This window comes from Mauremys reevesii, linkage group 12, assembly GCF_016161935.1.
Source record: "Mauremys reevesii isolate NIE-2019 linkage group 12, ASM1616193v1, whole genome shotgun sequence".
In the NCBI taxonomy this organism is placed as follows: domain Eukaryota; kingdom Metazoa; phylum Chordata; order Testudines; family Geoemydidae; genus Mauremys; species Mauremys reevesii.
This window is the reverse complement of record NC_052634.1, coordinates 15897248-15920260: the sequence shown is the minus strand read 5'-3', so window position 1 is coordinate 15920260 and position 23013 is coordinate 15897248. Positions and strand designations below refer to the sequence as shown.

General features: G+C 49.1%; 1 protein-coding gene across 1 annotated transcript; it reads right to left on the bottom strand.

Annotated features, from left to right (window-relative positions):
- Window positions 1-150: 150 nt before the first annotated feature.
- Window positions 151-22947, bottom strand: SRPRA (SRP receptor subunit alpha). The gene is made up of 14 exons (XM_039496173.1): window positions 22693-22947; window positions 19911-19994; window positions 16265-16428; window positions 14922-15082; window positions 13721-13886; window positions 12083-12236; window positions 11220-11329; window positions 10397-10515; window positions 7943-8029; window positions 6888-7060; window positions 5385-5598; window positions 4445-4608; window positions 4181-4279; window positions 151-1612 (listed from the first exon to the last, which is right to left on the bottom strand). The coding sequence occupies exons 1-14, from the start codon at window positions 22816-22818 to the stop codon at window positions 1484-1486; spliced, it is 1950 nt and encodes a 649-aa protein (XP_039352107.1). The 5' UTR covers window positions 22819-22947; the 3' UTR covers window positions 151-1483.
- Window positions 22948-23013: the final 66 nt, after the last annotated feature.

Sequence of the window (23013 nt, the reverse complement as noted above, 5' to 3'; positions counted from 1 at the left end):
TGGCACTAGCTCAGTTTACAGTAGGGTTGAAGGGACAAATAGGCTCTAGCAAGCTAAACTTTTAGTGTATGTTCTTGCCTATGCTGGTCAGGCACTGTGTCCCTCTAGCAAGAGAAACAACCTAAGGTAACTATATATACACCACTCAACTTCTTTATGAAATTTATTTTATATAAATTATGTATTTCTTTTAGCAGACAGTATTCAATTTATTGCACTCTAGCACATCTGCAATACAGAGCTACAAGACATTAAGAGTTTTGTATTATTCAATGTAGCACTTTAGACCAGGATCTCTAGAGGCACTCAGAAGGGAGGGAGAAGGGGGCAGGAAAGCAGCAAGCAGCCCACATTGTCTTCCACCAAAGTTTCCTTTCCCTAGCTGGTTATCAGAGGCAGAAGCTAATGCTGTAGGGACAGCAGGCAAGAGTTCTAGTAGCAGCTGTTTGATCTTCAACACTGAGACAAGGAGGCATGAGTCAGTAGAAACAGCTTCTGAGGGAGGAAGGGGGTCTTGCCTATACCCTAAAGCAGTGCAGCTTACCTGCCAGAATCCAGGCCATGCGCTTGCAGCTTAGAGATGCAGCTCTTGGCAACTAACAGTCCCAGCCTGGGGGAAGTCTGCTGGCTATCAGCTGTAGTGGCCCAAGGCAGCCCTGCTTTAGGAGTCCCAGTGACAATAGAACTAGGGATCTTAAGGCAACTTCAGCATCTTCGCTATAGGCCCCTGCTTGACAAGCACAGAGGGGTAGACTTACTCTTTTTGGTTTATCAACTTTGGTGAGCTGCCATGGTCAAAACTAGCAGCAAGTATTAATCAGGTTGGAGACACTAAAACTGTCACAAAGCAGCATCTATTTCTGCTCTAGCCTTAGAGCTCAGCATAGGATCAGCCCCTGGACAGGGACACTCATACTCTTGGATCTTACTAAGTCTAAAAATCCAGACTGGCTCATAGAAACAATAGCTTAAACAGACAGGCCATAGATGCTTGGTTAGTAGCAGAGCAGCCCTGAAGTGCTGCAGGGCTTAGACACCACTCACAAGATATGAACAATACAAAGCTCTAATTTCAGCCTCTATGAAGCATGGAGGCTGAGTCACTTAGAATGAAGGAATCCAGGGGAAGGCCTGTCAGTGGCTGAAGGCCACAGAGCTGATCTGGCCCAGGTGCTCCACCTGCAGGAGACAATTGCTTCCCAAAAATAAGCTTTCTAGCCAATAAATATGGAAGAAGTGTAGCTAAACAGAGTGAGCAACATGATTGAAGACAGCAACCTCCTTCCAAGGTTAAAGTCATGCATCAGGTGAAGGGAGGGGTGTGCACTGGTGAAGTATTCAAGCAAGTGGTGGATGCAGCAGCCCCTTGCTCTGTTATCCCTTCATTCTGTTTTGCACTACACTGAAAAGACAAGTCAGTCACATTGTAAAGCATGTTCTTCTGAGACATCTGCAAACAGCGATTTGGTGCAATAATTGGATTTTAGGCCTTCATGAGAGCGGTGACCACGGCCTTGGCATTAAGGCTACGCAGGTCACAGTAGGTTTGTCCAGTACCAACAAACACGATTGGCTTGCTAGTGATGTAAGTCATGGAGATTGCAGCACCAACCTGTGGAAGAAAGAACATCCATTAGTTGGTTTGAGGAGATCTGCTGAACAGGACTTTGCCTGAATGTGCAACCCACGCCTAACAAAACCATCAGCGTGTGATTGGCCTGTACTCTGGGCATGTTCAATTTCCATTAGTGTTCCAGCAAGTTGGAAGAGTTCTTCTGATAGACCAGAGAACTCAAACTCCTGTCAACCCCTTGAGTTAAGATTCTAAACAACCTGAACTCCCTCTCTGCCCCATGGAGAGGATAAATCAAAGCACCTCTGGACAGTCCATCTCTGCTGCAAGAAAGCCTCCTGTGTCCAGCTGGGAGACCAGTTTGTTTAGACTAGTAGGGCAGTGTCTGAGGAGGGTCAGGTATCAGGCACATAGAGTTCCACTGCAAAGGGAGCATTCAGCTACATCAAGAGAAGGGACAATGGTTCACTGAATAGCCAGGTGAACTGGAGCTGGGTCTAGCTGAATTTGATTGCTATGCAAGAAGATGGTGTGACTATTTTAACTGTAGATGAGATGTGGCAGCTTAATGTTATGGTTGCCAGTCAATTAACTCCCAGTTGCCAGGCTTGTAGCTTTAGAATACAACAGCCTAAACACTATAAGAAGGTATTCTATTGCCTAGGAATTTCTTTAAACTGATTTCCCAGTATGTTCACAAGTCTGGGGGAGTAGCCAGTCAATCAGCACAGTAAGCACTTCCATAGTCTCACACTGAACAGAGAACAAGTTCTAAAGCTGATACCTAGAGCTAAGTAAACAGCCTGCTGGACAGACCTTAAAGCAGCTGCTTGTCTTCCTGGGCCACAACAGTTCAGAGCTCTGTCTTTCAAAGTCAATAGTTGATTTGGCAGGGAACCAGAGCAAAGATTTAACACTTAAGCAAATGTGCAGTGCAGCTGAAATCTACCTGGGGCAGAGGACACCACCCAGTGTTTACCATGCATGGACTCCCCCGCGAGGCAGTGGTACCCAGGCCAAAACAATCAGCACTCATGTCTGATTCAACATCATGCAGTAACAGCCATGGCCGACTTGCCCATGATCTGGGCAGGAGGAAGCTGCAGTGACAGACTCCAGCATGGAATCTCACAGGAAAGGGCAGCTCATCCCTCTGATTCCACCCTGAAAGGGGGGGCAGTGATGGCCAGGCGCCCCTGCAGGAAGTCAGGCTTGCTGCTAGTGTGGCTCAGCATCCTCTGTCAGAACTAACTGCTGTGAATAAGGCTCCCCAAGGCTGCTAGGAAACAGACTGATCAAACCACCTGAAACTTCACTGGAACACGGCAAAACACTGAGCTTGAACATTACCACGAAGGGTTCAAGCACATCCTGGTGTAACTCAGGGAAGCAGCTTCATTCTTCACTTTCAACAGCCTTGGGAATTGCTTTGCCAGCCCCAGAATTGGTGGTAGTTGTGCAGGCTCCCCCCTCACTGCCCAGTATTCTCCAGGGCTAGGAAAAGAGTCAAGTTACTGTGCACACAGTTTGAGGATGTTGATAAATTGGAGACAGTTCAGAGTAGAGCCTCAAGATGACCAATTAAAGGACTGGAACTCTGCCTATACTAATTGTTAAGCTAGAGAGATTAAGCAGCTTGAGACACAGATGGTTGCAGAGTGACTTTATTGCAGTCTCTAAGTGCCTACATGGGGAACCAACCATTGATAACTGGCTCTTCAATCTAGCAGGGAAAGGTCTAACAGTTGAATGGCCAGCCATGAAAGCTGACAAATTCAGACTGGAAATAAGGAGTACACTTTTAACAACGAGGGGAATTAGCCATTGGAACAACTCAGTGTGGTTTGTGGTGGATTCTCCATAACTGAATTTTTTAATCAAGATGAGATCCTCCCCTCTCCCCGCAAAAAGATCTGCTCTAGTTCAAACAGGAATTACTTTAGGGAAGTCCTCTGGCCTCTGTTATGCAGGTCACAGACAGTCACAATGGCCTCTTGGGCTTTAACTTGTAAGTTTTCATATTGTACTAATAGTAGGAAATTAAAAGCTCTAGTGTGAACAGTCAGAAGGGCCGGCAAAAGTAAGGACCTGGTCATTCCTGACCTTAATTTCTTTTCAACTAATTACAGATGTGGATGGCTCAGCATAAAATGAGCCATCCCCTGCCTTCCCTACCACCTTTTCAATGGAACTGTAGCAAGGCTCTTAGTTCCCAGCTGTAAGCAGCAGCTGAGCCATGTTTATGAAGTCCAGCACTGACACTAATACTCAGTTGTCAGAGTCAGGAGCAGAAAAGATCCGACACTGTTTGCTTAGGTCAGCAACCTCAAAGTTCAGAGGGCTAAGACATCTCTCCAGCAACTATCCCCTGCACATCCTGGAAGAACAATGACACTCTGCCTTTCCAGGGGTGGAGGTATCTGACTGATGCATTAAAAGAACATGCCCTGTTGAGGTCAGAAAGTTATTCAATTTCTCCCCCGCTGTTTGGTCTCAGCAAGGGGAGGATCCATACGGGGTCATTTAAAAAGACATTACAAACAGAAGATTCCAATGGGGAGAGAAGGAATCAGCAATCTCTGGGTATAAAGTGAATGGCCATCGTACCTTGTCATCGATGGTGTCAAATTTGGTGAGCACAATTCCATCAATGAGACGTGGTGTCTGGGCCATGGAGTGATCAGCAAGGGCCTTGTTAAACTTGACCTAGGGGAAAAATACAGCCAGGAAATGAGTCCATGTAGGTTCTTCTAAGCAGGTGTCCATCATTGGTATGCGAGCACCTCCCAAAGTGTACACAGAGGCACATGCCAATAGGGGCCTTTTCCCTCTGGTAGAATTTTGTTTGAGGTTAAAGAATCAGAAACTAACCAGCTGATCCACAGCTTCATTTCCCACCAGGGCTTCCCCGACAAACAAGACCAGGTCAGGGGTGTTGACTGCAATGAGTTTAGCCAGAGCTGTCATCAAGGGGGCGTTGTCTTGCATGCGGCCAGCAGTGTCCACCAACACCACGTCAAACCCCTGGTTACGTGCTGGGAAAAGAGATGAAGCAAAGTGAGAGAGTTCTAGTCACACGCACTCTGCTCCTCCAGCTACTGCCCTTCTGCAGAGCATCAGGGATTTACTCAAGTCTCTTTCCCCACCTCACAATATTTTCTCACTGCAAGACACCCACAATCCATAATAAATCCCCTCCCTGGGATAGGACCAGTCATTATAAAAATTAAGGGACTAGAACTGTGGGCCCAAGCAAGACCCCAGATGAAGAGCCTTGCACTCTAGGGAAGGTCAGCTACAGCTTGGGCCCTTCTCTCAAGCAGGTAGGTTCAAACCTTTCCCAGTAGGCAGATTTCTACTCAACCTTCACTAGGTAAACTGAGGCACACACTGACCCTTATGAAACTGGCTTACTTCACCCCACCCCCACTCCTCTATGCCATTCAAGTTCAGAAGAGGGGGCACAGCAGCTAATGCACAAGGTCACTGATTTCCTGGAGGAAGGAGGAATCCATCCCCACTGCTGGAAGCCTTCCCTGATCTCCAGTCTGTGCTCCACCCAGGGCTGTTCTTGACCTGTCCATTGGCCCGGGGACCTGAAGAGGAAGTGGGGTCTATTACGAGTGTGGTGGCGAGGAAGCAGTAAGGAATGGCAAACCTGCAGTGTCAATGACAAAGCCAGGAATACAGCCCAGCTGAAACCTTTACGCCACACGCCAGGAGTCCTGACTGGTATTCCCACCTCCCACCCCAGAACAGCCAGCTCCTGGCTTGGAATGCAAGAGTCGGCCAAGGCAGGGCTAGGGCTCACCATACGCAATGGCCTCCATGGCAATGCCAGCAGCATCCTTCCCATACCCCTTCTCGTAGAGCTGCACCATGGTGCGGCCGCCGTGACTCTCCGGGGGGTGCAGAGCATTCAGACGGCGGGTGTGCGTGCGCAGCTGCTCCACGGCTCCGGCTCGGAAGGTATCGCAGGCGGCAATGAGGACGCTGAACCCGTTTTCAATCAGCCAGAAAGAGATCTGGGGGCAGGGGAAAGAGATCCTGTTACCATCCCCAGCCTGAGTCCAGCTCTGCTCAGCTCCCAGCCCCTCTGAGCCCCATATGCCACCTGCAGGTTGCTTGCTGTGTCATTCCCCCCACCCCAAAGGTCGACAAAGGAGATTCCCCGAGTGTCCCAGCCCAAGGCAGTCACTGACAAATCAAGTAGGGAAGGGGCGTAAACCAAGGGCCCAAGTCTCCAGAGGAGAGTGGTGAACATGTTGGCAATGCCCCCCCTTCCCAATCCCCAAAAAGAAAAGGGAACCTACTCCATGCTCTTCTAGAATGCCAACAATCTATACAGGTGCTTCCATCTCAGGCCCCAGCCGAATCCCTCGGCTGAGTTACAGCCCCTAGTCCCGCCACCCCCACAGAAATGCCCCTTTGAACACACCACGCCGAGGCAGTGATCAAGCCAGCACTGGTTCCTATCTCCAACCCCACACGTGCTTGCAGGCATCACTAAGCTCTGCCTGTAGTAACCAATACCCTGCACGTCTGCACAGCCTTCTAAGGATGCCAGTGTCCATTGCCTGCTCAGGGCAGTACACACAGGCCTCTAGTGACAGCGCTATCCTAGGGATGACATCATCACTGCTGCAGTTCAGGGCTGCCTTCCTGCTGCTCCCAGAGCACAGCCTGAGTCGGGCATTTAACAGCACTGTTCATATGACCATGTCAAGCCTTCCAATCAGTTGCACACATTGTAGGAAGAGCCTGATCATCTAAGCCAGACTGAGCCTGAGGGAGGTAAGGACACAGGGAAGAGTCCTAAGCGGCAGCTTCTCCAGATCCTCGGTTTCATCAGCCAAGCCATGGGTTTAAAGATAAACGTGAAGGGCTTTGAAATTGACTAGGCTGGTAGAAGTCCCTTTAACTAGCACAGTGATCTGTTAGCGGGATCTCTTCTCCCCTGCTGATGTTGACAAGGGGCTTTTCGGCAGGGAAGGAGGTGTGCATGTGAATGGAGTCAGAGCACACACCAGCTCTCCCTCCCCACTAGGTAGTGCAGACTAGTGGCAATATACTAGTGCATGATTTAGGAAGTTGAGCTGCCCATCAGCACAACAAAATTCAAAGAGCTGTTGGACCCACAAAGGAAGTGAACTCAGAGGAATGATTTTTGCTAACATTTTGGTTCTAGGGATCTGGGTGCCATAGCCCAAGGGGATTTGAGATGGTGTCCCCAGAATACAAGTAGGAACAGGAGGGTGGATTCTCCTGAAGTGACCGGGCTGATCCCTGAGAACGCAGGCAGGCTGCGCCCTACCTTGGCTAGGTTGGTCGACTTTCCAACCCCATTGACACCACAGAAAGTGACGACATATGGCCGGCGGTGGCGCTGAGCGTCCATGACGTCACGCAGCACGTCCACGCGGCGCTGGGGCTGCAGGATCTGCACCAAGGACTCCTGCAGGGCCTGCTTCACTGTTGAGGTCACCGCTGGGAAAGGAATTAGAATTTGTCAGCATTTGATCCCAGATGAGGTGGCTGGAGCACTGCCCATCCTTCCCCCACAGCATCTCAGGAGCATAACAGTCAAACGCAACCTAGATTGGCTCACAACTGCCACGCCCAGAAATGTGGGTTCCCTTTGGAGCAGACTGGCTGTTCCCTTGTTAATCTGCCGATTGTGCCATTAGGTTCACTTGCTGGCCTCCCCTGATAGTGCGTCTCTAGAACAATTGCTGCCTCCTTTCTATCCTGGAGCAGGGATGGACGAATTAATTCACTCCTGCCCCAGACTGCTACGAAAAGGTGTGAAATTGAGCGACCACCGTTCTATAGATTCCCAGGCCTCTGCCCGTTTCATCGACTGCAGCAGAGCTTCCCATTAGCAAATCTCAGCTCTTGGGTGTAAGGGGTTAAACCTGTGAACTGCTGCAGAGGTTGGCATCACAGATTTAACCTTCTCCCCCACGTATCCTTTGAAGGCCAAACTACAGGAATCCAGAACTGCAGTGGATTAGACATTCCTAAACCATGGAGAGGTGCTTACCCAGCAGGAGAAATACCGGCTGAGGTTATCCCCTTCTGCACTTGCATTGAGAGTCACAAGCCACTTGGCAGCCAGAGACCAGGCTACGCAAGCACAAACAGGCCTCAGGGGCAGGCTGGAACAAGCCCAGGGTCCCATGTCCCTCGGAATATTAGAAGGGCCGAAACACAGCCGAAAAGCAGCAGCGATCTGCGGGGACTAGCACGTTTTGTTTCAAGCATCAGGGCAGTGGGTGGGGGAAGAATGAGACGGTATTACAGAGACTTGGGCCTAACAGGTTAGAGAACTGAGAGCAGCTCCTGGAATGGAAGGACAGAAACACTTACTGGTGAAGGTGCCCATCACTTTCCCTTCCAGTTTCTTAGCCACCGATTCACACAGCTGGACAGCTATTTCAGCCGCAACGTTCTTCGCTTTGGAAGAGAAAAGCCAAAGGAGCGGATGTTAGCGTCGCAAGACTCTTGGGCTACAGGACTCAGGGTTCTCCCAGTCCCCCTAGAAGGTCTCTATCCCAGCCAGCTCCAAGGGAGGAGGAGTCAGAAGGGTAATCCGCCCCTGAGGAAGGGCAGAGCTTGGGTTGCCAATCATACCCTGCTCTAGAGCAGACAGCAATATGGACACAGAGTGCAGATAGCCTCCAAGGCCTTGAGAAGGGCATGAAATGTGCCCTCTTATCCCCAGTCACAACCCACAGCCCAGATGCTTCCTCAAATGATCTTTCAGCCCCAAAGCAACCCCCTGCACCCCATGGGAAGGGAGATCAAGACAAGGACTTCACTGTCGGACCCCCAGGGAAGTACAGATCCTGTTTTGGGGCCAATGGTTTCTGTCTACATCTGTCAACGCCAATGATCCCAACCATTTTATCTTCCTCCCCTACCCATCAGAGTCCTCTGGATGAGACAAGGCCTTCCGAACCCATCCACATCACTGCTTGGGACACAAGTTCCCTTCCGAGTCTGTTCCAAAAGTGCATTATATTCAGTTCAGCCTGATTCGATCTGATGTGGGCGAATTACTGCCCTCTTAAAAATCTAGGATTGTCACTAGACCCTGACCATTCCCCACCTCGTCACCAGTACAACCCAAGAGGCATTTTACAGAATGTGAGCAAATCAATTAGTATATATAAAGAGCAGGATCTTTGTTAAATACAATGTGTAGAGCCACACAAACCTACAGGCCTACTATCCTAAGCACCACACTGTCAACTAGTCCAACAACAGGGTATCATGTCAGACGTAACTCAACTGGGATTATCCAGCGTGTCATGCCACAGGAAAGGATAAGTGACAGACAGTCGTGGATTTCACCTACGACCTTGATATCACAGGAGAGTTGGCCACTCAATGTACTTGATCCACTTGCAAAAGTCCCTGAGAGAAATTTTACAGCAGCATTGTAGTCAGAGCTATGTTACAGGTTTGTTTCAATATCATTCAAAACACCAGGATCTACCTCAATGTAGGACACTGGGTAAGTGAGTCCCCAGTTCAACAGTTTAAAATCAGGCCCACGCATCCAGGGAGAGGCTCATCAAGGGGGACTTCTGATGGTGAGTGCTGTATGTGGGACACATCCCAAACATCCTTTGTTCTGTTAGCCTCCCTCCACGAGCTCTGTTCTGCACATATATTCAAGGCAGCAGAACACATGCTGTGGAAATAGCATATGCAACGCTTCTGCAGCACGCTTTATAGACAGCGTGGGAGGACGTAACCGAACTCCAAACTCCACTAAGGAGAGATTAGAACAATACTGGAAGAAGAACATAAGAACGAACATAAGAACGGATGTACTGGGTCAGACCAAAGGTCCATCTAGCCCAGTATCTGTCTACCGACAGTGGCCAATGCCAGGTGCCCCAAGGAGAGTGAACCTAACAGGCAATGATCAAGCAATCTCTCTTCTGCCATCCAGCTCCACCCTCTGACAAACAGAGACTAGGACACCATTCCTTACCCATCCTGGCTAATAGCCATTAATGGACTTAACCTCCATGAATTTATCCAGTTCTCTTTTAAATGCTGTTATAGCTCTAGCCTTCACAACCTCCTCAGGCAAGGAGTTCCACAAATTGACTGTGCGCTGCGTGAAGAAGAACTTCCTTTTATTTGTTTTAAACCTGCTGCCCATTAATTTCATTTGGTGACCCCTAGTTCTTGTATTATGGGAATAAGTAAATAACCTTTCCTTATCTACTTTCTCCACATCACTCATGATTTTATATACCTCTATCATACCTCATGATTTTATATACCTCTACCTTAGTCTCCTCTTTTCCAAGCTGAAAAGTCCTAGCCTATTTAATCTCTCCTCATATGGGACCCGTTCCAAACCCCTAATCATTTCAGTTGCCCTTCTCTGAACCTTTTCTAATGCCAGTATATCTTTTTTGAGATGAGGAGACCACATCTGTATGCAATATTCAAGATGTGGGCCTACCATCGATTTATATAAGGGCAATAATATATTTTCCTTCTTATTCTCTATCCCCCTTTTCAAGAGTTCAAGAGACAGGCTGGAAATAGCAACAGTTCCATGATCACTGGCTAACGGGGTAAAATTCAGGGCAACCTACAGCTTCCGTGGCAGAGCTACAACCCCACTTCCTGGAAGAGTCACTTTAAATCCTTAATGTTGATCCAAAACCAGGAAACAGAATTTTAGCGACAGGACTGGAGAAATGGCTCCTTCCAAATGCAGAGCAGTCGATCTAGAGCCTGACTCCGAAAGCAAGGCCACAGGGTACTAGTTTGTAAGAGACATTCCAGACTTACCGATCAGATGATCCTTCATCTTCTCCAGCACAGAGTCCATGTCCTCTCTTGTTAAGCTTTTGGAACCCACCAAGCCTTTCAGCATCCCAAACATGCCTCCCAAACCACCCTTCTTAGCCCTGTGAACAAGCAAAGTGTGGTTACACATTACAGCTCTCAAGCGTAAAGGGCTGGTGATGCTCTTGAAGAGAATAGCAGCTAAAGGAAGGGGAAGCCAAGACTGCAATTCTCAAGCTAATATGCAGCCGGTCACTTTTGCCCTCTGGGACTGAGCCACTCCCTAGTTCATGGCATTTTAACAGGAGAACCAGATTAACAGGCAGTAGTTCACACTGGGCCCTGGTCTGTATTAGCGGATCTGTGAGCAGCACAGACAGAGCTAGGTTTGCAAACCCCACCTTGTACAAAACTTCTGCACGAAACAAGTTCCAAAGTTGTCTGGGAACTAGCATGGGTTTTGCTCAGTTACTGTGCCCAGAGAGGTACCAATGGTATATCAGGAGTCATCGAGGGAACACAGATCCAGCTTGCAAGTGGTGATTGCAGGATCATTTAGTCTAATGACTCAGCCTGCAGAAATGGAAGGGCCATCCACAGCAGACTGCCTATTCGCCACGTGCACCAGCATTTGGGACAAAGCAGGCCAAAACCATGTAGTGCGTTAGGACAATACTTCCTTCCTGAAGCCAAGGCACCAGCTAGCAGTGCCCAAGATCCATGTAAGCTACTCTATACAAGCTTAGCAGACTGGACATGTTGGAGGAAAAGCTGTAGGAGATAAGCAAGGAGATAGCTGGGATAGGGGGGCTGCAGGAGGACTTACCTGGGCTGTGAAGGGTTCTGAATAACCTTCTCCTCTTCAGGTTCCTCTTCATCACTCTCATATTCAAGATCATAAAGGCGGCCAGGCTCCCGATCTCGATCTCCTAGGGCCTGAAAAGGAAGGTGGTAGGGGAGAGGGGAAGCCATACAGAGAATCAGAACCTGGCATTTAAGCCTTAGTTGACTTGTTTCACTGGCTCTTTGCTACAGAGAACGCTTGTGAGGGGCCAGTCAGAATAATGTGACCATCTGTAGCACCTGCGGGGACTTCGGGGAGTTTGATTAATATGGTCTAATCACCACAACTCCCTAGCGAGCTAAGTGGTGGTTTCCTTTTACACAGGGGGCTGAAATAACTTCCCCCAAGATCACATAGCAAAGCAATGACAGACAGGAATAGAATTCTGGGGTCCCGATTCCCAGCCCTCTGCTTCATCTACAAAACAACCTTCCATATTGCATGGGTATCCCCCTAAGGTAGGTTCCCCCACACAGCTTTGCTAGCAGTTGGGGAGCTGATTTCAGTTCCTCCGAGAGATGATTCCTCTGGCACTCAGGTCGAAAACTGTAAGAGCACCACTAGGAGCCAGATGGGTGCAGCTTTCCACAACGTAGTGGAGACTGAGCAATAACTTGGGCAGTGCCGTCCCACTAGTTTGCCAAACTAAGTCCTTATCTGTAGCAGACATACCCCCCAGTTTCTGTTCGGTTCTGCATGCTCTAATCCAGCCATGGAGCTTGGGCCACTCTCAGGATCTCCACCTGAGAGTACTATTCAGGTGAAGGTAAGCTGCTGTGGCAATGCCCCAGGGCCTAGCACAGGGGCTAATCATTCTATAGGAAGGGGAAGGTTTAGGACCGTACCATGTCAGGGTCGTACTCCTCTGTGGGACAAGTGTCTGTGTTTCCGTTGGTAGTGGAGTTACTATAATCGAGTACTTTGGCATTAGAGTTCCCCAGCTCCCACACACGGGGCTTCTTCCCCTTCTCCTTCTGAGTCTCAGGCTTTGGGGACTTGCTGGGAAGGCAGAGAAGAAGCTATTAAAGCAAACTCTGATGACAGCAGCGACAGTCCCACCATGAGTGGACTCTACAAGAAGCGATTTTAAGCAGGAGGTGTCTCCCATATGAATGGGATGAGTTTATAGGGTTTACCATGTGGGACTGGACCACTGGGTTCACCAGGTATTCCATAGTGGCCAATATGTTGATGCTTCAGTGAATGAGAGAACTTCCGTAACATCCCTCCCCAGCTTTGAAAATTCTTTTCTGACCCCCATCAGTTTGTAGGGTAAGTTGCTAGCATCCCTTTAATCTGGAGGCAGTCAAGAAAGCATGGGCAACATTCAGGGAAGACTCGTGTTAACCACCCAAAGATTAGAAAGATAGCAAGTTATGGTTAAACTGAAAAAAGGATGAAGTATGGAAGCGAACTGCAAAGGTCACCCAACCAGCCTCAATTCTGACCCCGTACCGCTGTCAAACTTAGTGCAACAAATTGCTTTGCTCTGTAGGTGTCCCCAGTACAATTCAACATGCGGCCCTCCGCTCTTACCAGGAGAGTCCCATCACTGAGGAGGCTTCTAACTGTTTATCCAATACAACCTCTCTCTTTTGAGTCACACGTACCACTGGGGAACAGGGTTGTACAGCTGTCCCAGATACACTTTTTGGATGCACAAACTGACCAAATTCTTTCTCCCCGCCCTCCAGTGAATGACACAGGCATCCTAAAGAAGCCAAAAGCCACAGGAGATGTTTGAATGATGGCAGTTTGCCACTGCTGGCAGACTGAGCGTCTGGCATTCCAATCGCTGCTGCAGTCTGATCAGGTGATTTTCAAAAAAGCTCACGTTGAGTGAAATCCTGGCCTCACTGAAGTCAACGGCAAACCTCCCACTGACTTCAATATGGTCAGGATTTCACCCTTTGTCTAAGTTCCTGGTCATGCACAGGGCAGACACATGTGGACAGCACTGGATCACTGAGAGGGCCCAAAAGGTGCCATCTCCACACTTTCAAGCAAGCTCAAGGAGATACTTTTTCAAAAGCCAGTCTCTTGTTTAAGCCTGCGTCGTTGGAGCCCTAAGGTAACCTACTGCTGCCTCACCTTCACCCAGGAAATCTGGCAATGACATTTCAAAGAGCACAAGCCCTTAAAAGCCACACCATGTGCCAGTCCTCAGGATTAGAAAGGGCACAGGTCATCACTGTCACTGGAACAATGGGATATTCCTGCATTGTAATGCTAGGGAGGGGTGTTTTAAAAGCAGATCTGTTTGTTCCACCCTAAGGAAGAGAGTCTGAAGCTATCTTGTCCACTATCCACCCAACACATTAAGAACAATTGACAAAAGTTGGTGGTTCAAAAGCAGTATGATAAATAGCTCCTTGTCCATTGTTAATGGATGAAACCCTCCCCCAACACAGATCTGCCACCCTGCCACCACCACCTCTCTCAGACTGGAGAGGGGGACACAGGTCTGTCATCCTCTCACTCACTTGGACTTCTCTCCTCCTTTCAGGCGCTTCTTGAAGAACTCCTCACGGTTCTTTTGCAGGATCTCATCCTTGGTCAGTTCCTCCCTGTCCCCAGTTGCCGCAGGAGGGTTCTGCTTTGCATCTGGGGCTGCTTTACTGGGGACTGTAGCAGCTTCGGTTCCTGAAGCTGGACAAGACAGAGCCCTCACCACAACGTACACACATGATTGAAGGGAAACTGCATTTACTCAGTGCTAAAAGGTGATCAAGCAATTGACAAGCACTCAGGAGTCAGGGAATCCCAGACGAGTTCTCCTAGTATCATTAGCTCAGCAAAGCTAAACATTTATCCAGGTTTCTACACCCTGCCCATCAGGACATAAACCCCTTTATGTAAGGTATCTGTGTGTGTCTCTAGCCCCTAGCTGAAGAGTTTGGAACTAGATGGAAGTGAATTTTATATTTCAGTCTGAAGGCAGCAAGGTTTGCGATCATAACCTTTTCCAGAAGTTGCAGTGTTATAAGCTGGCTCCCAAGGAAGCCATCACTCGTGCTTGCGATTTATGGCATACAGTAAGTTTTCCATTTAAATAGGGGGAAAGAATGGCAAGTAGGGCAGTGACTGAGCCAGTGACAAAGTGACCTGAACTTTGGGATTTCCCTGACCTCAGCGCTTAATCCCATAACCTTAATGCTAGTTTACCCCTCTGCTAATTTCCGAGGTTTCTCTCAAAAGAGCTTGCACCTGGTGGAGGCTTAAAGGCACTGAAGTCAGACCCTAAATCCATACTTAAGAATCTAATCAAAGGAACCTGTTTTTCACAAGTGCTGAGCACTGGAGTCAATCAGGCTTTGATTTAGGTCCCTACCTTTAGGCACCCAAGTTCGAAAATTTTGACCTAAACTTGTATGAAACAAGGCAGAGCAAATGAGCAGCAAGTCTGCATGTCATGCACCTGGACCTGCCAGCTGGTGGTCTGTGTCACTGAATCAATTGCTACATGCAGGGCAAAGGACGCTGGCAGCCACAGAAGGGCAAAAGCAACTGGAATAGTGGATCTGAATCAACCTGTTCCAGTAACAGATGCTACTGGGCAGATGTGCCTGCAGACAAGCATGCGCTGGTTGACCTTCACTGAGGGCTTGGTCACAGCCTGGTTCTGGAGCCCTCTGGGCTATTTGCTCATCCCACTGCACGGATCTGTCAGTTGCATCCACTTACCCTCCTTTTTGGAACCTTTGTTTTTCTTGTTCTTGGCTTTCTCCTTTGGTTTCTCCCCTCGAGTTTCTATCATAGACTTGACAGTCTTCTGAGACTTCACAGACTGTTCAAATGTCTTCATGGCAGTTGGAGCTCGGATTTTACTGCTCTCCTCTGCTTCCCTGATCAAAAAGAAAGTGTGTTATTCACGCTCCAAAACACAGTCCAGGTCCAGAACTTAGCATCACTAAGTTACTATTTTTGCTTTTCAAATCGTGACCAAATCTTGGCACGTCTATCAGGAACAATCATTCCAGAACCTGAAACCACCGATTTCACCTGTTTCCGGGAAACAGACTTTTTACTCACCGTGACTTCATATTAACTAGGACATTATCTGCCCCACTCTAACCCCACAATCAAGGATCTCAGTCACCAATGAAACACACTCCAAAGGCTTCTACAATCAAGTAGCTTGGAAATTGATCAGAGTTGGCACTTGTGAAGTAGCAGTGACTCATATCAGGGATGCTGGGGGAAGGAGAGCTTGGCTGTATGGGGAGTGAAGATGGACTCAAAAGGAACGCCTTTTATACCACCGGGTTCTGTTCCCACTCACAGTGTAAGCCTGCCTCAGAACAGAAGATCTGTTGATGGGATGACCCTTGATGTGAGGTTGATATTTTATGGCCAGTTGGTTGGGTGCAAGATGGCCAAGTGCCACCACCTTGACTCGCATACATCACTGAGAGCCAGCTGGGGGCAGTACAGCTAGCTCAGTTATTTCCAAATTGACAATGCAGCACGACCCCGACCCAAGCGTTCTGACTGAGATGACCTCAGTGTCCCGCTGGTCCCGATACAGAGGGGCACTGAAAGCAGCCATGCTGGCTAGTCCAATCCAGGACATCGGATGTTGAGTATCTAGCCCAAGGTCATGTCTCCTGTATGAGAAGTCCTTTGGCACAGCAGCCACATCTGCATAACAGCCTGTGAACAGGTGAGCTCCTATCTCTTGCTCCAGTCAGATACGGTTCACAAAGGACTTCAGTTGACGGAGACTTTTTGTTTAGTCAAATTCTTTTGGACACTATGGGATCCTTAGGTTATGCCTAGTGAGCTTCACAGCAAGTCAGTGGAAGTGCACTAAGTCCCCTGCACTAACTATTATACAACACTCCCTCCAACATTCCTAATAGAAGACAAACAGCCAAAATAAGAGCCCAAACAGCGCACACTGCATGAGTGCACAGACATAATATGGCTACACAGACCACTTGCCAATTCTTAATATAGGGCATTCAAAACACAGCACAAAGGAGATACACAAGGAAACTGAGCCACAGCAGAAATGGTCTCGTTACCGGAGGAGATGTAAAAAATCCTCTTTAAAATCAAAGGTGCCATTGAGGAGCCCCAGGGTGCCTTTCTGCTGGAATTCATTGCGGTATTTATCCCGGAACTCCTTATGGACGTCATCTATCAACTTATCCACATAGGTTAGAGTCAGGATCTTCTGAAATCCAACCTGGAGGGAAGCGAACAGAAAGTTACAAGCGTTGACAGAAAGCAGACGCTATGTGTATTATTAGCTGAAAGGAAGGTACACTGCATTGCATTCTTATTGCTATACATCTAACTAGCAAGAACCACCACTAAATAGCTTAAATGTGAGAAGGGAGATAGAAGAAGCTGCCATCTTGACAATTAGATAATTTATGACTCTAGGACAATTTACCTTAGGGCCAGTGCCAGACCTCAAATCCAATAATGCCACTCAGAACCCTCCCCACCCAAACTCCACCCCCAACCTGCCTAAGGCTCTGGGAGGGTGGTGGTGGGGGTCTGGGGTACAGGCTCTGGGCTGGGGCAGCGGATGGGGGTGCAGGCTCTGGGAAGGAGTTTGGGGGTGGGACGGGTATGTGGGGAGTGGGTGCAGGCTCTGGTAGGGATTCTGGGGGCAGAAGGGGGTGTAAGGAAGGGGTGCAGGCTCTGGGAGGGGGTCAAGCGGTGTGGCCCTTACCTGGGGCTCCAAGGTGGGGCCTCCCTGCACTGCTGCCCCCAGGCACGACCCCCGCAGCTTCCCATTGGCTGCAGGCCCACAGGGAGGGGCTGGCAGCCACGTGGAGTGGGCGGGCAGGAAGCTCTGCTGCGCTGCTGGTGGTGGGTGGGGCCCCGGGCCATTTAAAAATCGCCCAGGGGATGTGTGTGTGGGGGGGGAAGCACCCGGGGCAGCAGGTGGGGCCAGGGGAGAGATCCAGCCCCACAATTGCTGGAGTCCTGTGGCCCACATTGGGGAGGTTCTCAGGCCACAGATGGCCAGTGGGCTGAGAGTTTGAGACCCCTGATCTAGGACTACAGAGTCCACTTCAAAGCTTTGGAGATCAGAGACTTTCAAAGATGCTATAAGGAAAATTCTATGTATTAGCATTTTAGGTTAAAAGGGAAACAATCAACTTGAAAAAGCACAGCTCGGAAAATACTGTATCTCCTACTGTTACAAACACCTAAGATGATACTAACAGCTATCGGGGGGAAAAAAAATCTTCATTTTCCTTAGGCTGTTGTACATTTGAGAGCACTTTGGGTATAGTCAGTTTCTCCTTTGAATTGGACTTTTACAGATAGGGTAGAAAAAAACCTAAATAGGAAGATGTTATTGTAAAAATCACAAATTGGCAGAGATACATGAAGCTATTTTTAACTTTTTAAAATGTACTCGATTTCAACTTGAAATGTGTCCTCATTTTACTATTTCGAACCATTACATTAACCAAATTCGTTTTTAGAAACTGCAACATATGATACAGCTTCACAAGCCCGATTTCCAATGGAGACTGATCTCAATCCTACTGTACATCATAAGGCTAGAACTGCTAGTATCTACAGTGCTGGATGATTAAAATAGCCGTTAGCCACACACACGTTACTGAATATATATTAAAATATCAGCAGGTATTGCTAGAAACGACTCTCAAAGTTCATTTAGTACACACCCACTAAAGCACACTTTTTTAGGGTCCAGCTCTGCGGTCATTTTCTCCTGCTGAGAGCACATCTCACACAATCAGGCCCGAAATTATCCCTAAATTTAAAGTACACTAAAGGGTGAGGGGGATTCTCCTTCATACCTACTGTACAGATTATCCTGTACAAAGGCACTGTTTACCACATTAGGAAGGGGGTAGCCACGGATTACCTCACAGCAATACATAGCCTTCACTCACATCCCCAAATAGAGCAGATAGTCTCAGGACAGAGTGTAAGAACTGCATCCAAGATGACCTTATAGAGGGACCTGGCTAATCTGGGATTGGCTTTTGACCCCAAGCCAAGGGCATCCAGAACAGTTAGGCAGAATTGATCTGCTGGTTAATACACGTGCCACGGACGCCTTAATCTGCACATTGTAACCCACAGCTAGCCTCATCAAACTCGTTTAAATCAAACACTAAAAACAAAACTGTGAACTGAAAGAAATCTGGCTAAATGTACATAAAAAGCTGCTGACAATTCAATCCATGCCAAGCAAAGAACGCAAATATTTGGCACCATCATCACTGCTCAAGGCTCTAAGATTCCCACTTATAGCAAAGTGGAAGGGGGACTCCCATGTTACTTTATTTGAGGCTTTTGACAGGATCCTGTTAGACTCTGACACACTCAGATGAGACCAAGGATAAATTCTCAACCCCAACGAAGTCAATGGGAGTTTTGCCACCCACTTCAGTAGGGCTAGGATTTCACCCCAGGCCGCCTCCTGTGGTAAAAACCCCAGATTTTTAGATTTCAGAGAGATTTTTGTCGACTGAGCCTTACTTGAAAGGCTTGTTAGAATCACCACTGGAATTATACCAGCCACCCACACAAAGATGACATCTCACTCTCCTCTAGTGCCATGGCTCCTAAACCCACTCACCAATGGCACCTCCATTATACATAATGGACCAGAAGCAACCCCAAAATGCAACTGGAGTACCAGTTACAATTGGCCACTGAGTCTTGTATGGATCAGTCTAACTTACCCTGTTAAATCTGGGCGATTCAATTCAACGTCACAAGTAAATTGGACAAGTCACTTCACTACAATAGCGGCCAGGAGTCCTTGGTCAATATTATAACAAACCATACACCCTATTATTGCTCGCTAACAAATGGCTGTTCTGGAATCACAATAGCCTGTCGCTATTTTTAAAATGAAATACACCTTGTAGAGCACATTTTATCTAAGGATTTCAAAATATCTTTCAGACGTTAATTTCACCTCAAAGGCTCTACACTTGGAGGCAGATATCAGAGTTACATCACATTGTGCTTCATTGTGGCATCTGCGATAGTAACTGACTCAAGGTCATGAAGCAAGACTGGACAGTTGCTCTGAACAGAGGCTTTTTCAGCCATGCGCAGTGTCTTGAGTTTAGGATGTCTTAGCACCACTAATCCTAGCATCATCACCCCCAAAGAATTCTGTCCATGCTGCATACTGAATGGTCTTGTGGAAATACTGTTCTTGGTGGGGTGGGAGCTGAGTTACTACAGAGAATTCTTTCCTGGGTGGTGGCTGGTGAGTCTTGCCCACATGCTCAGAGTTTAACTGATCGCCATATTTGGGGTCGGGAAGGAATTTTCCTCCAGGGCAGATTGGCAGAGGCCCTGGAGGTTTTTCGCCTTCCTCTGCAGCATGGGGCACGGGTAACTTGCTGGAAGATTCTCTGCAGCTTGAGGTCTTCAAACCACAATTTGAGGACTTCAATAACTCAGGCATAGGTTAGGGGTTTGTTACAGGAGTGGGTGGGTGAGATTCTGTGGTCTGCATTGTGCAGGAGGTCAGACTAGATGATCATAATGGTCCTTCTAACCTTAAAGTCTATGTTCTAATAAGTATCTGTTTATTAATACACCAGTATAGTTTATTAGGGGTTTTATGTCATTCCAGGACGACACAGAGCCCTATAAAGCTTCCCCAAACACCTGGGCAGAGAGGAGGGGCTGTTTACATAGTTTACTTACCACAAACACAAGCTCAAACTGATTGTCCAGTTTGTATTTAAGTGTAAGAGCTTCATGGTTAAAAGAATTGTTGCCACCTCGCTCCTAAAAGAAAAACAAATAAAACAATTAATCCACCATAGAAGAGCTGTACACACTTCACATGGCGGGATATAAGCCTGCACTACAGCTGGAGAATTCCCTATATACAAATACCCAGAGTTATAGTTGCTGGAGTCTTCTTTGCCTCACCTTTAGTTCATAGCATCTGCCTTGCATCACAACCTGTTCTCTTGCATTGGGAATCGTTACTCAGTAACATGCTTTTCATAGGGAGAGTATGTAAAACCCCTCATTGCATAGCCCCAGCAGCCTCATTGACCCTCCTCCCAGATCCTTTGTGTACACTCCCCCCCCAAGTCAGCATAAAAGCTCTCTTCTGCAGCTCATGCCAACTGGAAAAGCCTTCTTAAATCACCTGTTTCTTATGCATCTTTATACCTTCACTTTATATCCCTCAGATGTTTAGCTCTGTAACCAAATAGTTTCAACTCTGAAGAGTATGGAGACCCCAGTCAAATCAAGGCTGTAAACCAGCCTTCAGAGTTCTCTAGAACCAAGTGGTCATCGCTCAATATTCCAAACCACAGGCTGTTAGACAGTATCTGCATGTCCACACTAGGCCTTGGATCTCCTGTCAACAGTTTAAGACTTAGCAACAACCTAATGCAAACTATACACAGTTTGCAGCCACACCAAGTACTGTAGTTACAAACGTAAGAAACTGCTATAGACCACAACAGGTTGTTCACAGCAGTACGCACAAGAGAGTGGTAACTTCCCAATCAGGCTGGCAAAAACCCTTTCTCAATACAGCTGTAGCAGGAATGATTCAAGGCCTCAGCCCACAAGCAGCTGAAGGTACTTCGTAGCAACCAGCTAAACCACACTCAGATGAAAAGGTAAACACCAGCCAAACATAGCACCTTTCATCCCAAGAGGACCAAATGCATTTCAGTCTCTATACAATTTAATCTACCCTCGTAAAGCAGTCACTTCTGAAGCGGATCACGGCAACCACCTGACAATACACAGCTATGATACACAATTGTTTAGCACAAGATGCGAAGACTTCTGTAGTCAACTGAAAATGCACAGGGACTTTAGGGAGCTAGACTGTAATTACTCTTGGAATCAGTCCTGGAAACCAAAGTTAACACTTCAACTCATGCAACATATCTTATAAGCAGGGCTTTGGAGCAGAGCCTGGAACTGGAGCGCAGAGCAGCAGGTTTTTGGCTGGAGCTGGAGCAGAGGACAGCTCCAAAGCCCTGTTTATAAGCAGCACAGAGTTTTTCCTACGCTGACCAGAATCTCAGTTTCCTATCTCAAATGATTGGTAAATTACATGGGCAGGGAACATAAACATTGCTTGATCTCACCTAAACACAGTCGGAATTGGGACTGCAGTCTATACCTAACCTCCCCACTTCCCAGTGAGCAACCAGAGCTAAGGAAGCAGCATGAGCCCCCAGCCCGAAGGAGATGGGGAGGCCCCACCACTGTGCTGCTGACAGATGCCTTGGCAAATTGCCAGAAGTTCTAGGCCTACAATCAACTGGCATAAACCAGAGATGATCATAGCCCCACTTGGCTATAACACAGACGGGGGACTAGGCACATCTCAGCATCTCCTAGGGAACAGCAATGGGACACTGTGGGTGGGATATATACAGGCAAGGCCCAGGCAACACCCCCGACTACAAAGCAGTGGGACAGTCTTCCAGAGGGCTGGGTGGCAACTGGATCAGAAATTACAGTGATGCTTTTTCCTGGAGGGGGCCCTACAGAGAAGCCCTATTTTTCATCAACTGCAACATCCGCCACAGGACAGAATGGGGGGCACCAGGGACCCCCAGGCAGATCTCTCCCCCCACTAGAAAATTAAGCCAGGGGCACCAGAGTCACTCCCCAAGGATGAGTGGGGGTGGCACGGTTCCAGGAAGGGGGAAGGATCTCTCCCTGTGAACGTGGGGGGACAGGGTTCCGGGGGGAAGGGGTGGGAAAGTTTCATCTCTTCTCCCCCCTCCCCCTGCCCCTCCCCAAGGGCTGAGCAGGGGAAAAGGAAGGGGGGGTCTCCCCCCGAGGGCTGAGCGGGGGAAGGAAGGGTTACAGGGGGTGTCCGCCCGAGGGCTGAGCGGGGGAGGAGCAGGGTCTGGGGGTCTCCGCCCGAGGGCTGAGCGGGGAGGAAGGGTTACAGGGGTGTCTCCCGCCCGAGGGCTGAGCGGGGGAGGAGCAGGGTTGGGGGTCTCCGCCCCGAGGGCTGAGCGGGGAGGAGCAGGGTTCGGGGGTCTCCCGCCCCGAGGGCTGAGCGGGGGAAGGAGCAGGGTTCGGGGGTCTCGGCCCCGAGGGCTGAGCGGGGGAAGGAGCAGGGTTCGGGGGTCTCCGGCCCCGAGGGCTGAGCAGGGGAGGAAGGGTTTCAGGGGTGTCTCCGCCCCGAGGGCTGAGCGGGGAAGGAGCAGGGTTCTGGGGGTCTCCGGCCCCGAGGGCTGAGCGGGGAGGAAGGGTTTCAGGGGTGTCTCCGCCCCGAGGGCTGAGCGGGGAAGGAGCAGGGTGGGTCTCCGGCCCCGAGCTGAGCAGGGGGAGGAAGGGTTTCAGGGGGTGTCTCCCGCCCCGAGGGCTGAGCGGGGGGGAAGGAGCAGGGTTCGGGGGGGGTGTCTCCGGCCCCGAGGGCTGAGCCGGGGGAGGTTCCGGCTGGGGCGCGGCGCGGGCGGGCGGGGGCCGCAGGCCGGTCCCGTCTCACCTGGAGCAGCACGGAGCGGATGAGCGCGTTGACGGGCGCGGTGCAGGCTGCCGCGGGGCCGCGCACGCCCTGGAAGCACCACAGCACGAGGCCGCCCTTGCTGAAGATGGTGAAGAAGTCGAGCATGGCGGGGCCGGCTCCGGGCCGTGCCCGGGGGAACGGGGGCAGCGGGGTCCGGGGCGCCGGGTCACCCGCCCGACCGCCTCGCCACACGTCAGACTAACTCCCGGCCTCACTTCCGCCGGAAACACCACGCCACGGCTGGGGCACAATGCAGGGGGTGGGGCCGGAAGGAGAAGGTGATTGGTCCGTTTCGTGTTG